Below are 17,212 nucleotides of genomic sequence, written 5' to 3' on the forward strand. Positions count from 1 at the left end.
CATCATATCTGCCTATGCGTATTCACAGAAACTCCAGTTAGCCCTAATTATCAGCTCTCAAAATAGGGACATGCAGCTTGATGACCTAATACATTACTGCATATACATGCTATAACTAGCTTACCAGTGGTGGGCTGTAATTTGAGCAGGCAGGGGTGGGCAGGCCACAAATGCACTCACATACATACTCACACATCTACATGCACACTCACTCACTCCCATACATTCACAAGCCGCACACATACATACACCCACTATTCACAAACATATGCACACGGACGCATTCATTCACAACATGCACTAATACACATACATAGATGCACACACGCATGCAGTAACACACATTCATTCATACACACATATACGCAACCAACAAACATTTAAAAAAAAACTTACTGGACTGCAGATGTGAGCTTGTGTGGTGGGAGGGAAGCTTCTGAGGTTCCTGGAGTGTTGGAACAGCAGTCTCTCACTGGCTGACCTCCTCATGGCTTGGCCTATAAGAGAAGGCAGTGGTCCCTTACTCATCACGGAGTGGGATAGGGTCAGTAAGACTTGCTGACCCCACCCCACTCTGTGATGAGCGTCACTGATTGACTCTCAGCCTCTGGACATTTAGAGCTTAAAACTGAAGCACCCAGGTCTGAGTCTATCAGCGATGTGCCCCTTCGTCATTTAAAAAAAAAAAAACTCTTTATTTGCATTTTGTCAAACAGGTTACAGTGGACATAAATGAGAAAAAGGAAAGAAAGGGGGAGGGGAATGGTGAAACAGGTAAGGAATCGATCTCTGATGAGACATTGAATAAACAATCATCGCAGGTGCAAGAAAGGATCAGCAGTAATTTCCGGAGCAGATGTGCCCCCTCGTCATGAGGGGGAGGACCTCCAAGTGTTTTGGCAGCTGAGGAGGTCATGCCCACAGGGGGGTGAAATCCTCAGCAAAGTTCAGCTCGGGCAGCCAGGTGCTTGCCCATTTAGCGCAGGTATAGCGCCTGGCTACCTGACCTGACCATGTTTGCAAAAAGGTGGGGGAGGGGGTCACTCCGCCCTTCAGGACAGGCCACGTCTATAGCTTATGCCTCAAGACCATGTCTCACTTTACTGGGATGATGCCACACAATTGCAAATGCTTCACACTTGAATTGCAACACTTGCCGATGATCACCACTGTGACACGCTAGTACATCAGGAATTTCAATCTACTTTGTTTCCATTTTGGATCCTTACATGGAGTGTCTTCTTCTGACCCACTGTATCAAATCTAACCACACTGCCAAGGAATCATGGCATTCTATCAGGCTTATCCCAGGATCAGTCTGCCTCATGCAAGGTACATTGCAGTTGCTAAAGTGCCCGGTCGCTGCCAGAGAGATGAACAATTTTTCTAGGTTTGTCTATATAAGAGGTGTTTAAGATGTATGAGTACGGGCCGCCTGCCTCCTCACTCCGACAACAACTGTCTTTTTCTATTTCCCGTTCTATAGTCGAAAGTAGGGTTCCATTAAAAGTACACATTCTATGACATTGTATGAACTAAAACATACCCACTTCTCTATTGGGTTCCTTCGTACCTTTTCATATTTCTCAAGGGCTAAAAATGGAGCAGTGGTTGCTCCTCTGGATGGGGATCAGTGTGTACTCCTTAGGAATGTGGGTCCAATTCGACACATTTCACTAATGGTAAGATCACCCGGTCCACAGTTGCCTCATTCGAAATGTTGAGGCTACTGGACTACGCAGGGTATCCACAGACCAGGCCTGATCCTTATGGTGAACTAACATTGGGCTCTACAAAGGCTAAAGTGTTCTGGCACTTAACCATAGTGAAACCACCTTTTTCCTTCTGCTTCTGTGATGTGTAAAGCAGCTTGCATATACCTGACCTCAGGATGGTTGTTGTCTATGACAAACACATGGAAACTTCTAGCCTCCATCTAATCCCTTTATGGCGGTAGTCTACTTTGGCTAGCCAGATTGACTCCAAATGTAGAAGTCTTTCTCTGCCAAAAGTAGCAGTGTTACAGATTCACATGGATTCTACATACTGAACCTTACAGTTTGATTGCATAGATGCACGTGGATGATGCACAATTTGGTGGACTGCTTACATCTGTTATTACTTCTCAATTTATATAAGAAATTCTCAAATGTCATGCCCATGATTCCTCCAGTTTGCGCAAAGTCCCTACATGTTTGGCTGTTGTTAATCTTGCTTGTTTGCAGTGCTGTGGTATTTAATTTATGTGGTACTCCTTATTGTCTCATTGTATTGGCTTGTGCTTCGTTTGTCATGTTCCTGGTGTTCTTCAAAGAAGAGCAGTGTATTTGGGGCTGCCATGCTAAATTTTAAATGCCACCCTGTTGAGCAAGAATGGTGATGACTTATGGAGTGTGGCTATGCCACAAGCAGGTATGATAGCAGTTGTCCAGAGGAAAATGAGACAGCTGGGTAGAGTATAGGAGCACTCTGCAATCTTTCCTACACTTATATTTATATGTGCGAAGCAACTTAATGATTATTAAATCTGAGGGTTACACCTACCTGCGGATTCCTCGCCTTTTGAATATCCCATGCGCCATTATTCAATCTGAGGGTTACATCTACCTGCGGATTCCTCGCCTTTTGAATATCCCTTGCGCCAGTTTGGAATGCAAACCCTTCGATAGCTCTTCCATTGCTATAGGGGTGTCCGCTTCAACACGGCTCAGTAGTGCGAGACTTCACTGGAGTCGTACAGCACCCTGTCAACCTGCTGACCTCAGTACCCTCTTTTCTGCATATATGACACACAACGGTTTTTCAAACCCCCACGGCGAATTGTTATTTTCAACATTTTCTTTTTAAAAGGTGCAGTTTTCATCAGAATGTCACCACCAAGAAAGTCTGTTTTTAAGCCTTGCAAAGACTGTGACGGTCAGATGTCTATTACTGACTCATATGACATCTGCCTTTGGTGTTTATGATCAGACCACAATGTTGGTGCCTGTTCCTGCTGTCAGAGATCAATCCTAAGGCCCTGAAGAAGAGAGAAGCCAAACTGTTCATGTCCACGGCCGGGGATGAGAAGAGAGGTTGATGTCAATGTCGACCGAGATCCAGATTGCCGTTGCCTCATTCTTGGAAGTCGTAAAAAAGAAAACATAAGATGTCATGAGTTGCAACATCGATCATCAAAGGATAAGCCACTGAGGTTAGTGTCCCCACAACCAAACTTGGAGGTTAGATGCCTGGAGGTCACGCCGGCTCCATGTCTGGTGCCACAACCGGCATTGCCTTTGATACCAGTGCCTCTTCTGACTCCAGCACCTGGGGTGCCAGAAATGACTCCCACTTCAGATCCAGTACCTAGACCCCAACAGGATCAAGTGTACCCAGCTTTTCCAACTCTGGGTATGGATTCCATTCATTACCTGAATACGATCAGTATTTTTAATAGGGTCATAGTCCCATCTGGTACTCCTGTGGGCCCCATAGGTCCTCTAGCTTATTCCTTGGGAGGCTGTGAGTGCATGGTGATCTATTTGTCTCTGTGAGTTAAGGCAGACGATTGCACCTGTGTAAGTGCAGGGTGATCTATGTGAGTGACAGACAAGTGGAAATGCCATGTGCAGGATGAGGGGTATATGAGCAGTGTGTTTATGTGAGTGCACTGAGTGGTCTGAGTAATGCCCCCCCTAAGTGCAGGGTGACGTATGTGAGTTAAGGGTGAGCTGTATGAGTGACTGATGAGCGCGAGGGCCTGTGTGGGTGCAGGGTGAGTGGCCTAAATCCTTGCCCGTTTGAGTACTGGGTGATCGGCGAGAGTGAGGGGTGAGCCATTTGAAATGCAGGATTTTCTGTCTCCAGACAGTCTAACTCACCCTACAAATGGACGGAATAGGCAGAGGGTGCACTGTGGGGTGCTTGTGAAATAGTAGAATAAACACAAAGCCTCCTTAAACAGTCATTGGTATTTTGAAGAATACATGGATGATGTTGAGTTTGCTGCGCCTGCCCCTGCCAAGCCGAGCCCAAAGCAGATGAAGAAATGTGTGTCCTTGAAGCTGAATTTGAATAGCCCGGGCTAAGACACACGACGGGAAGGACTAAGACACACGACGGGGAGGGCTAACACCCTTTCAGCTCAACAGGCGTTGCACGACTCGTTGAAATCACAGCAGCTCCGAGTGGCGAGCTCGGTCATGTGTCGGCATGTGTAACACGGGACGGGTGCAGTCGCAAAGACATTTTCTTATTAGCATGTGAGGTCATGCTTCCATGCAAATTAGGAAATTCCTCATTGGAAATGGACTAGTGCAGAACATTCATATTACAGAAGGATTCTTTAAAATGTCTGTGACTCCTCCTCTACTGCCAGTGGGCTCTAGGGATGCAGTTGAAATTTGCTTCACCTAGGGGGTACATACTCTAATATGACCCTATGGATTTGAGAGGATAAGAGTTCTCTGAGGTTCCCTTTATGGTTGTACAGTTCTCCTCTTACGAGTAGATGTAGCTTGTTTTAAGAGGTGTGGTGAGTTCATTGTCTGCCCCAGGCACTGTAATGCACTAATGAGGTGGAAGGTCCTGTTCTGCATTGGAAACCCCTTGATGGCATGGGTGGAACTGTAATCTGTTGCCAGGATTCCTAGGGTCTAGCCTTTTGTTATTTTTGTCTACAGCAGGGCACGTTGTTGAGCGATTTGCTATGCTTAAGTCCCATGGAAGCTTCCAATAAAAGACCATGTGCATTTGGTCCTTTTTCTTTATAGAATCCCCATATGGTTAACAGCTTCATGTCTCTGGAGGAGAATCCTCGTCTCCACCATGGTATTGTTATTTTAAGTTTCTTTGTGGCTGGTTTGTCAAGGTTTTGTGGTACTCAGACACTTTGTCCCTTTTCCTACTCACCTCAGTATATGCGCAAGCTCAGAGCCTGTGTCTCTTGTGCATTTGTGACACTTAGGACAGTATTACGTAAGCGCCTTGGTGATGCAGTAGTGTTTGTCTACTTTTTGCTCCCTGGGGCACTTTGGTACTACAGAAAGAACTGCAGGCACTTGAGTGTCTCCTTCTGTAATATGGATTGCATAGGCACACTTTTTGCACCGTGCAATCCTGAGGGGGCATTCCCTCATTCTTAGTGGTGTGTGGCCCCATGCAAACGTGAGAATGTATTTGCAACTTTATTTTTGCTGCGTTACAACTGTGCGTGCCTGGGTAAATGGGCCCTTGAAAGGGACAGTTTGTGCACCACCTACGAAGTAGTGCACAGTGGGGTCATGAAGTTTATCCCTTGTTCATAGTTCTTCCAAAGCACACCATCACCCAAAGACTCCAGGCGCTAGTCTCAGGACATAAGCAGATTTGAGACTGGAATTATAACAAGTATATCATGGAGGATGTTAAGAAAAAAAGTGAGTTATTTGAGGCTTTTCTGAACAGTGAAAGAGAGGAAGTCGTTCTGAGTGACACGTAACATATTCCAGAGACTGGGCCATGCCAGAAAAGGCACAACCACCAAGACGAAAGAGCATGTAAAATACTGAGGTTTTCAGATCAAAGTGTTCCGTTTGGATGATATCTGTATATGCAATTAGCAAAGACCCGTGGAACGTGTCCATAGCTTGAGCATTGCAGACTGCATTGATCGTGATAAACATGTATGGGCATTCATTGTAACAATTTCAAAATTGGGGTGGTGCCGCTGAACAGAGGAGGAGCCACCATGAGGCGAGTAGCCTGATTCTCAGTAGTCGGCAGCTTGCAAATTTGTGAAGAGTTTGATGTCCCTATAGATACTACAGTAATCCAAACACAAGTCGATAATTGCCATTATGATATCATATAAGCTCTTTCCAGCCACAAAGGATAGCATAGGATGAAGTTTCCTCGCGTTGAAAGTGCATGTCAATGCAACTGACACTTCATATGGACAGAAAAGTCCAATTTAACTCCAAGACATTTTACTGAGCCCACAGGAGGGGGACAGATACGTGTGTCAGCCGCAAATCAGGAAGAAGTATGTTCTGCCTTCCCCTGGCAATCAGTATCTGTTTTTTGTGGGGGTTCAGCTTAAGCCAGTGGTCTCTCATCCATTTTCTGAGGGCAGATAGGTAGGATTTGAGCGACGAGTCGTTAGTGGTCTTATTAGAATCTGATGAGAGACGCAACAACCAACACACAGATTAAACAGGTAGTGAGTGGGTCTGGAACCGTGGGGGGGGACACCGCTTTTGACTATAATAACTGAAGAAAGGAAAGGGCCCAAAGCAATCTGCAGAGAAAAAGGAAATAAACTATTCCAGCACACTGCTGTGCATGTCTGCTTCCTTGTGGTGTTTTAGAAGTTTATGGTTGACACTGCCAAATGCCTTGAAAAGATCTAATTAAATCAGGGCATTGACACTGTAGACATCTATGGCCATACAAAGATCATCTAAGACTGCTAAAAAAAATAAAAAACTCTTTGCTGCAATTAGGACGAAAGCCCGCTTGGGTATCAAGTGGAATCTCACTCACTGGATTCTATGAAGGAGCATAACTATCTAGCTACATGTGATTTTAGGATTTTACCTACTGCTGGGGAGCAAAGTGATGAGCTGATCATTAGAAGAATTTAAGAGGTCCAGTTCAGGTTTCTTCAAATGGGAAATGCCAGTGATCCAGATGCCATGTAGGAGTTCAAGATTTCTAAGAGGGAGGAAACCATAATGTATTTAAGAATGGAAAGAAATCATCTCAGAATTGGGTCTAAAGATGATCCAGATTTGAACCGCTTTAATATCTGCAGAAGTATAATCTGATCAAGAAGCTGAAACTCAACCTTACAGGGCAAAGTATTTGGAAAGAAAGAAGTAATGGGACGGTGTGATTCATTAGCAAGGACGCCCCAGATTATTTACGTTGTCGAAATTCAAAAAGGGTCAATCTCATCACATATATTTTATGGAAGAATTTTGGATTACGCTCCTCATTGTTAGATGTTAATTCATTCATAATCTTGAAAATCTCTTTCTGTTTATTTTCAGCAGTAGAAATCCTTAGTGAGTAATTGCATCGACATGCCTCTTTTATGACCAATTTATAATTGGATAGACTACGTTTTTAGTCGTCCTTCTGTGGGACTGTACTTGCGCTTCCAAAGCTTTTCTACACACTTAGGATGCTGTTTCAGTGTGCAGAAAATGTCTTAAAACTAAGTGGAAATTTTATGTTTTCCTTTTACCAGCCTCATTGAAAAGTGAGTCTAAGCCGGCAACAATAGAGTCACAGGATAGTGAATATTTCTCTGAGGAATCATCTAGCTGGAGAGACTTGAGCGGATTCAGCGATAGGTCCAAATCTAGCTGAAGAAATTTCTGCCCTGCCTCTAGAGGGTTTGTACCTTGACTTGTGTGCCACTAGTTATGTTTCACAGACAATACTGAATCAATGGGAGAGTTATCAGACCAATTAAAAGAATGATAGTAGACAGAGAAAGCCTCTTCCTGGGCAATACTCAAGTCCAAACTATGACCTTCAGCATTGGGTAGCAGAATAAGAAGGCTGAGACAAATCAAAGAGTCTAAAATGTCTATGAGAAAGGAGACAGTAGGATCTAATAGAGTTTTGAAATGCCCATTGAAGTTGCCTATGATAATAGGTACTGATAATAATAATAGGTAGTAATTTGTTTAAAATCCTTCTAGAAAATATTAGCATTACTTGGAGGATAATAAATCCGCGTGCAAGAAAATGTTACATGAGCATTGTGTGAACTATTTAAAACTATTACTTTGAGTCACTCAAAGAAGGGGAGGGTAGCAGACAAATAGATCTGTTTTGGCGAAGATGGCGCATTCCCCTCCATGCATTCTGTCATAACGATCAATGCGATACACTGTATGGCTAGGTGGAGTGGCATTTATTAGAGATGATGTATGCCATCAGGGGCAACGCTGTGCAGGGAGCCAGGATTACAATGACAAAATTCCTAGACATTCGACTAAGAAAAAGATGAAATGACGATCAAAGGAAATGTAAAATAAATTAAAATGCAACAGTGGTTATGCATCAAATTTAATACAGATTTTGCAGCAATCGAGACAAGTTAAAATGCCAAGTGCAAACGGTAACCAAAAAATCTGCCTAATGAACCTACAAGTCTGTGCTGTCCAAAGTGAGTGGCCGCGCTCCATGCGAGGCGCAGCAGACCGTGCTTTCCTGGTTTTCCCAGCATATTCCTAGGCTTAGGGGGACTGATGTTCAAACACAAGGTACTCTTTGAGCCAATTGACCTTAGGTGGTCTTGTTACTATTGGGGAGCATGTTGTCCCATTTTGAACTTATGCATTCATCACCTACTCCTACATGTTTTATTAAGAATATGTTTTGGGTATAGCACCTCATACTACTGTTGTCCCATTTCTAAGTGCTGGATATAACAGTTGGTACTATTACCCACTTATGGTACTCAATTTACTGAGAAGATGGAAGAATGAGTCAGCATTTCCCGTGATTCGTTCCCCACTCTGGTAACCTAAATATTGGTGAAATTGATAACCTCTTCTTCACATGCTATAGGATTTGTTTTTAACTGGTCTCAATAGGATGCACAATTTCCCCTTTTGCCTCTCTCGTCAGAAAGGCCTAACTCAGTTGTTCAGTTCGCAACATTGGGACAAATCATCTTGCAAACTAATCTAGTGATATTGACTATGATCTATTGCTTGGCTGCAACTTGGTTTCTGCAGTTACGTTGCACTTCTGTCCGTCCCCCTGACTCTCCAGGGTGTATCATATTCTGGTTTAACACCCACCAGACAGGGCTGGTCTGACCAAGTGATATTAGACTGTAGATAGAAACTTGAGTTGCCTTTTAACTGTGACATCAAGTTGCCAAGCATTCAAGGTCAGGATAGTGAAATGAGTTTTATGTTATGACGTATCCTGTCTAACCCAATCCCCTCCTGTGATCTGGTGTATTGCTCTAACACCACATGTCTGTTGGATACTGGGTGCACACGCCTGAGCTCGATTAAGCTTCATTCTCCAGGTTCAGCCACACAGTGGGCATTAAGAGGCTGAATGAGTGTCGCCCTCATGTTTTCTACAGGTCTCCCAGCACACAATTGGAGTCGCCGCTACCGTCTTTCTTGGTGCCTTTTTTTTGTGCTCGTAATTATTTGTTTGATGTTGTGAATGTTCTACTCTCCATTTCCATCACTGGCCCTGGATGTTGCTAGTTAAACACATCTCAGATCATTTTTCTCTGTATAGAGGCCTATATTTCTAGTTATTGTAGTGCAGAAATGTTTCAGGTGAAATTTGAATTTAACATTTAAATGGCCTTGCATTTGCAAAATTTTTCATAATTGATAATTAACCATGTTAAGCTTTTCTTTGTCCTACAATATTTGAACTTCAATGTAAATGATTTATGTTTTTCAGATGGAACTAGCAGTGGCTCCTCTCTGCAGGCGTGTATCTGATCTAGGGAAACCTTACAGGCTGCTAAGGTCATTCAGGTGAGCTCCATTTCCCATTTATAACATAGTTCTGAAGTTAAACCTTGTGGATTAATGCTATCTTTATGAATTTTGACACCCCAGACCCTTATAATCTTGCAGATTTTAACAAGCATTGGCAAAGCAAATCGGTCTTGACAATCCGAGAAGTGTAGGCGTTGGCACTGTAACTGCATTTGTGTATGGTGCAGGGGCTGGTTTTATTTCTATACAGGTTCTCAGCCGAAGAACGGTCCCATATCTGGTGCTGGCCATTATGTTACCACTGTGCGTAGCGTTTTCAGTGTTATTGGTATAAATTCCACACTCTAGTTGTTTTCTCAACCCTTCCTTGAAGAATTTCTTCCATGTGTATCACCCAGTTATTATGGTAGACATGGAGTTGTTCACTTTTGTGTTGCAGGAATCATTCTAGTGCACCCGCTGCAAGAACATCCCTAGCACCGGAAGAGTTTGTTGTAAACCATGCATAGCACAGGTCACACGAGTCGCATGTTCGTGACCGAGCACTAATCCTGTGTGCATCCCGCCATCTGAAATCCATCAGCATTCTCTATGTTTACTGTTTTGCATATTTCAAAACGCCTAGAAAAGAGATCAGTCCACACGCTTCTGAATGTTAGTGATTTTGATGCATAGCTTTCTGTATGTGGTGCGCTTCCTCCACAGACACTATTTCTGCAAAGTAAATGAAGGTGCATTCGGGGAGCATGTCAGCCATTGAGAGATGGGCATCGCGTTCTTTAAACCATTTGTTAAATAATGTATTCTGATTGACAAGTTTTTCCATAGCCCATTATGTGTTATAATAAATGAAAGCTGTGAAACCTTTGTCACGAGCACTCATGCACAAAGTAGGCAGCGATGGGGGAGGGGCTCAGGGGACGAGTCAAGCTGTGAATTGGGAGGTGGTTGGGCAAGCAACACCGGAATGCACAGCAATGTGATAAGATAAGAACAAGATATACAGGCCTGTTTAGAGAAACATTCGGAGCAAATGTAAACATGAGCTCTCGGGAAGAGCGGTGTTAACCAAAGAACAAAGTAGTCCGGAAAACGTTTTCTAAAATGGTCACTGTCCATGTATATTAGTAATTGGTCCCTGCTCTCGGAGAGGGCTAAAAACAGGAAGAAGCATAGCACATGCATGCCATAGACAAAAGAGGATAAAGAATAGAAGAGTGACAATGGAGCCAGCAAATGGGAAACCTATGGGCGGGCTGAAAACCACAAAGTAGATACAGCATGTCTATTTTGAGACAGCCCATGCGCTGTCTAGAGCCGAGACCTAAAAATGATCTTTTTAAAACTGAGAGATCATGGAACATTTTTCACACGTTTACTGCACTAGTTTACATATTTCCTAGGATCATTATTCAGGGTATAAATGACAAAAATACACAGTGTGTAACACAAACATAACATATATTTAAAACTATCCATACAATAGACCTATTTAAGGCCTGCTTTATAAAGGCTTAATTTAGTGCTAAGAGTGTTTTTAGCACGTAAATATGAGCCTGAGTTTTCCCTGCATAATATAGCCTCAGGACTTAAAAAAAATAAAAATGTTATTTACAAACTTGGCGATACATTGGAATATCATATGACAGATTATGGTCTTCATACATATATAGGGATGGCATTCACTCTCATTACATTTATAATACGGTATTGCATTAATGAGTTCAATGTCATCCTCAGCACTCCTCCATTTCTTGACTTTTGTAAGGAACACTTCATGCATTATGAATGAATAATGGTTCATGCAGGCCTCAATGTCCTCTATACTTCGTCCAACAACCCAAATTGTATCCCATTTCTTAAGGCAACCTCTGCTTTGAAACACCACTTTTTCTGCTACACAGCAGGTCTTAAGCCAAAGTGTTACATATTTAGGCCATCTATCTTCTCCTGTCACACAGAGTATATGCCACTTCTTGTCCCACTACCTCAACCATAAACCGGGTTATTTCTTTCCATAGCGTGTGGTAGAAGGTGCCCCCTGCCCCACAACCCTGTGTACATATGGCAGTGTCACTGCGGTTCATTCGATATAAAAGTGCTCTAGATGTATAGGATGTATGTAATATGCGTAGTTGTATGAGCGGAATCTCGCTCTTATTGCCACCTCTCTAGGGCTCTGTATCACCTCTGCCCAGTCGTCTTCCTCCATTGAACTTAGGTCAGACTCTCATGATGCTCGAAGAGACACGAATGGGTCTGGGGTATTATTCATTTAAAAAAAAATATATATGAGAGGTTGCTTTGGACGTCATAGGATCTAATAAAATTCTGTCCTCTAGTGGTGTGTATTCTGCTGGGTTCATCCTCTGGTACATGACGTTGCATTGCATGCTTTAATTGAATATGTCTGTAGCGTTTGGAATCGGGCCTTTCGTATTCCTTTTGTAGGTAGTGAAACTCGATCATCTTTTGCCCTCTCCACATGCCCCCCAGACTATCTATCCCCAACATTCCCGATTTGCGAAACCCCTGTAATCCTCCAACCTCCCTTAGGAGGTCGCTATCTCACAGTGGGATTTTCTGTTAGTTTTCCATCCTAACCTAAACATTTAGTTGCCTCCCTCCATATCCGAATTACCTGTTGGGTGTGTGGTGGCAGCTGCGTTCCCACCCGTTTAGGGTATAATGCCGCTGGGTATCCTAAATCCCCATTGGTAGATGGTCCACCCTTTAGGCGAGTTCATCTCGCCCCATAAATACCCACTCATTGATTGTAACCAATTGTGATACCCAATGGTATTTCTTTATGTCTGGCATTGCCAAACCACCCTCGAACACTCCCTTCTTGAGTTTGTGTAATGCTATTCTCTGGCATCCTTCTTCCTATAAGAGCGATCTTATTTCACTATCCACTTTCTGAAAAAATTCCAGTGGCACCCTACATGGCATATTTTGCAAGACATACAAAAATCGTGGCAGCGCCATAATTTTGAACAATGTTGCCCGTCCTATCAAAGACATGAGAGTTGCCTCGAATGGGTGACGTCCCCTCGAAGTCTATCTAATTGGGGCATTAAGTTGTCTTCTAGGGATTCTGTATCTGTTCTAGATATTGTTATTCCTAGGTATGTGAACTTATCTTTGACTGTTAGTGCACATACATACGTAGATTAGGGGCTTATCCCAGTTTATTTGGTATCCCGAACAACACCTCCACCCTCCAAAGAGATGAAATATCTGGAGGAAATGGCCTATTGATGATTTTGGGCTCGCGGTGTATAGGAGTATATCGTCCGCATATAGAGATATTTTTTCATCCTATCCGACACTCCCCGGGATACCCCATATCATCGGGTCACCTCAGACCCATGCCGCTAAGGGCTCCCAACGCCAAGGCGAAGAGCATAAGGGAGAGAAAGCAGCCCTGCCTAGTACCTTTATGTTGGGCCAGTGATGGGGACACTACTCCATTTACCTTCACTCTTGCCATCGGATTGTAGTACAGTAGCCTAACCCAGGCACCAAACTTTGGATGGACCACATCCAAACCGCTCCAACACTGCAAATAAGTAATTCCATTTGATATTGTTGAACACCATGCGAGCGTCCAGTGACAGTAAAACTGCATTTTCTTCTTGTCTTAGTGCTGCGAGATATTGGACCATGTATAATCTTCTTAAATCGAGCCGGGTACTCCTATGCGACATAAATCCAGATTGATCAGGGTGTACTATGGATGTTATTATACCAGCGAGTCTTGTAGCTAAGACTTTCACCAGTACTTTCACCTCCCTATTTAGCAATAATATTGGGCGATAGCAGTTACGGTCTGTCAGGGTTTCCCCTCCTTTGGAATGGCCATACTAGTAGCCAACCGTTGGTCGTCCGGGAGGCAACCTCGGACCAGTGCCTCCCAGAACATGGCTAACATGTGCAGGGCTATCTCAGTTGCCATTCCTTTGTACAATTCGGCTGGGATACCATTTAGTCCGGGCGCTTTGCCTGATTGCATGGTTCCGATGGCCCGCCTAATGTCCTCAGTTGTATGGTCCCCATCTAGCACATCTCGTGTCTCTGAGGACAACACCGGGAGTATAGCGTCCTGAAGGAGTACAACACAGTCGGGTCCTGTTCTAACGGAGGTGGAAGGATATTTTTCCCCATAGTGCGTTGCAAACGCAGCAGGTATCTCCTTCTCGGTGTTACAGAACTCCCCTTCTGGGGTGTTTATTTCAAGCACCCAGTTTCTTGCTTTGTCCCTCCTGTCTAATCAGGCCAACAATTTTCTAGCTTTATCCCCGACTTTGTACAGACGGTGTTGTGTCGCCCTAGCCTGCACTCGGGCCGTCCTCTCCATTTTATCTTTCAATTCCTTCTGTTAAAAGTGAATTTGGTTTTTAACATGGGCAGGTATCTCACTCACTCTTACCTTTAGTGTCTAGAGGTCAACCAGTTCGGCTTCTAAGGTAATGTATTGGAGCCTTTGCTCTTTCCTCTTAACCCCGGTGATAGCCTGTACATGTCCTCTAATCATGGTCTTGTATGCTTCCCATAGTATGCATGCAGAGTCTACGGAACAACATTGTCCTGATAGTATTGCTGCGTCCTTTCCCTCAGTTTGTCTCTAGTTTGTTTGTCTTTAAACAGCCAAGGATCTAAGCATGGTGGAAGTGCAGTGTCTCGAGCGCAACCACAAAATGAAGTTGTGTTCGGACTGTCGGGCGATGGTTCCGAAGACCCCGAGGGAGCGAACCATGCTGTTACTCCCGGCCGGCAGTCGACACAGTCAAGCGAGACTCCGAGGAGATTGCTTTCCTGTTCGAAGAAGAGGTTGTGGGACCGCTCCCGGAGCCCTAAATCCTCTTCCTCCCATTCGAGGTCCTCAAGATACTCGGGAAGAGGCACAAGAAAAAGTCCAAGCGGACATCTTCTTCACCTCAACTGGAATCCGTTGTCAAGAGATGTAAGGAGCACCGACGCTCTAGGCCCAGTTATGCGGAGCCAGAGTCAACTTTGCGCCTCCCTCCTTTTCCGTGAGCCGGAGCGACTTCCGCTCAAATGAAAGAGTTTTACGAGGCCCATGCGCCGCATCCTTGAACGGAACTACCCCGGCAGCGACCCTTTGGGCCCCGCGGGGTCGGAAGGGGACCCATTGGGTTTGACGCTGTCTGCTCCAGCCACGACACTGGTGAGGCCTTAGTGATCCGGATAGGGTGAGACGCCAGTCGTAACAACGCGACCTTCCCCGATGTTGGTGCCTACAACGTAGCTGATGCCAGTCGGTGGCGCAAGCACCTTCCTCATTCCCGATGACATGGAGCCGGAACGGCATTGATCAACGCCAATTCCGACATCGACAGAACCCAGAGGTTCTATGTTGTCGCCTGAGCACTTTGAAGATGTGCTAGGCTTAGCAGAGGAATGGGAGAGGTCTGGAGACCCTCTTGAAACCCAGGAAGTCTCTGAAGAGAATCTGTACTGGTATGGGGATCATGGGGAGGCCAATGGTCTGGTTACTTCCCCAGATACTGGCATGCTCTCTCCTCCTGTGGTGGCTACGGAGGAAGGGGCGTCCTATGCCATTGTGGTAAAGAGGGCAGCAGAGGTCCTCGGCCTGAAGCTGCCCTCGGTGCAGGTCAGGACTAATCTCCTGACTGAGGTGCTTCATCCTGGGGCTTCCACTTCCGAACCCCTGTTGCCCTTTAATGAGAAACACCCTACTCTACGCAGACGACGCCGTAATCATGGCTCGGACTGCGATAGGATTATAACATGCCCTTAACTCCTATCATAAATTCATGGTAAATTTAGACTTAAAAATAAATATCAGCAACACCTTTATAATGAGCTGTGGGACAGGTGGAAGCAAACAGAAGGATACTTACATTGATAATATAAAGGTGGAGTCTACAAAAACATATCCCTATTTAGGTATTTTTTTTTTTTGAAAACCTTTATTCTTCAAAAACATGGACACAGCTATTCAGCCGACAACCCGGAGGTTCGGCAGCTTTAAGAGAGCAGAACAAAGAAACGTCCACAGTGCATAAAAGGAGAAGCAAGAAAGGTTCTGTTTTAAATAAACACAAACTCACACAAAACCCCAGCAAGGCGAAAAACACTAAATACCACTGGTGATTGCCCCTCAGGGGAGAGCGGACCCCCCTCGTCTAACAGTCACAGTACTGTGATAAAAGGAAAAAGGGGGAAAAGCAGAGGCCCAAGAAATCAACTAACAGTCAGATATATATACAAAGCTGGAAAGAATGTTAGGGAGAGAGCTGTTCATCAGGGGGATCCAAATCAGGGGCAAGACATATGCCCCCCCTATACTGGTTCCACCGCCCCCAAATGGCATGCCACTTCCGAGGGCGCCCTCTAGCGCAATATACTGTCTTTTCCCTTAGCATACTCCAGTCCATATTTTCTTTCCACGCAGTCAATGTGGGGGGTCCCGCAGAGCCCCACAGGTGCGCGATGTCTCGCTTAGCCACCATGTTACCCAGAGTCACCCACAGGGTCTGTGCCTCATCGTGATCGGTAGGCCCCCAAACATTCAGGAGACAGCACCGCGCCTCCGGCTGCATAGCAATGCCCGTCACCTCCCCCATCACCGCATGGACTCTCCTCCAAAATTCCATGATGACGCTACATTCCCAAATGATATGCATGAAGGTACCCACCATACCACAGCCCCTCCTACATAAGCCCTCCTCAGAAAATCCCATATGAATCAGCCGTGGCCCCGTAACATAGACTCTGTGGAGTATTTTGAGCTGCACCAGCCTCAGGCGCGATGGGATCGCGACCTCCTTAGGAGAGGAAACCGCAGACTGCCAGTCCTCATCATCCAGCTCAAGTCCGTCCCTAGTCCACTGGTCCCTCAGCCCCAATAGCAGGTCCGCCCGAACATTAATCAATTTCTTATATATGAGAAAAATCGTGCTCTCTGGCATATGGCCATCGAGGATCCGGTCCTCCAATGGAGAGGACTCAGGCACCTTCTCACCCTCTACGAGGACTGACCGCAGGGCATGACGCACCTGAACATAGCGGAAGAACTCGGATTTCCCCAACTCATACTCCTTCTGCAACTCTTCAAAGGACTTCACCCTCCCCTTAATCAGCAAGTCTCCAACCCTGGAGATACCGATCAAGTCCCATTTATCAAAGCCTTTCGTATGCCAAAGCCTCCCCAATTTTTCGGATTCAAACAACGGGGTAGCAAGGGTGAGCCTATCCTTCCAGCCCAGCGAGTCAGTCGCCAACTTCCACACGCGCACCGCCACCCCAGTGGGCCCCGTGAGGGACGAGTCCAGCGCCCGCGAGTACAACGCTCTATGGTAGTTACCGCCGCGCAGCAACCATCGGTCCATGGCGTAGCCGGGGCTTAGAGCCGGACCATAGAAACCATGATTAATCGCGCTCAACTGGGTGGCCCAATAGTAGCGTCGAATGTCCGGAAGCGCAATACCCCCGTCGTACCACGGAAGCGTCAACTTAGCAATCGCTATGCGCGGCCGTCCATCCCACAACAACGATCGTTGGAGGCTTTCGACCTCCCGAAAGTAACTGGCCGGTACCCAATCGAGGGTATTCTGCAGGGCGTAGAGGAACCGGGGGAGAGACATCATTTTAAACAAGGCGGCGCGCCCGACGAGGGAGAGCGGCAGCCTCCGCCAGCCCGCAACATCCCGCTGCAAACGCGCCAGCGGGGGGAGCAGGTTCCTCTCATACCGCAGAGTGGAATCAGT

At 45.4% G+C, this 17,212-nt stretch overlaps 1 protein-coding gene across 1 annotated transcript in view; it reads left to right on the top strand.

The window, feature by feature from the left end:
* Positions 1-17,212, top strand: part of COG5 (component of oligomeric golgi complex 5) — a 1,436,183-nt gene that overhangs the window by 1,338,333 nt on the left and 80,638 nt on the right. Inside the window, exon 19 of the mRNA XM_085654126.1 lies at positions 9,415-9,491. Within this exon, the coding sequence (XP_085510252.1) occupies positions 9,415-9,491 (77 nt within the window). The remainder of the gene's footprint in view (positions 1-9,414; positions 9,492-17,212) is intronic.

Source organism: Triturus cristatus, chromosome 4_1, assembly GCF_964204655.1.
Source record: "Triturus cristatus chromosome 4_1, aTriCri1.1, whole genome shotgun sequence".
Taxonomy (NCBI): Eukaryota; Metazoa; Chordata; class Amphibia; order Caudata; family Salamandridae; genus Triturus; species Triturus cristatus.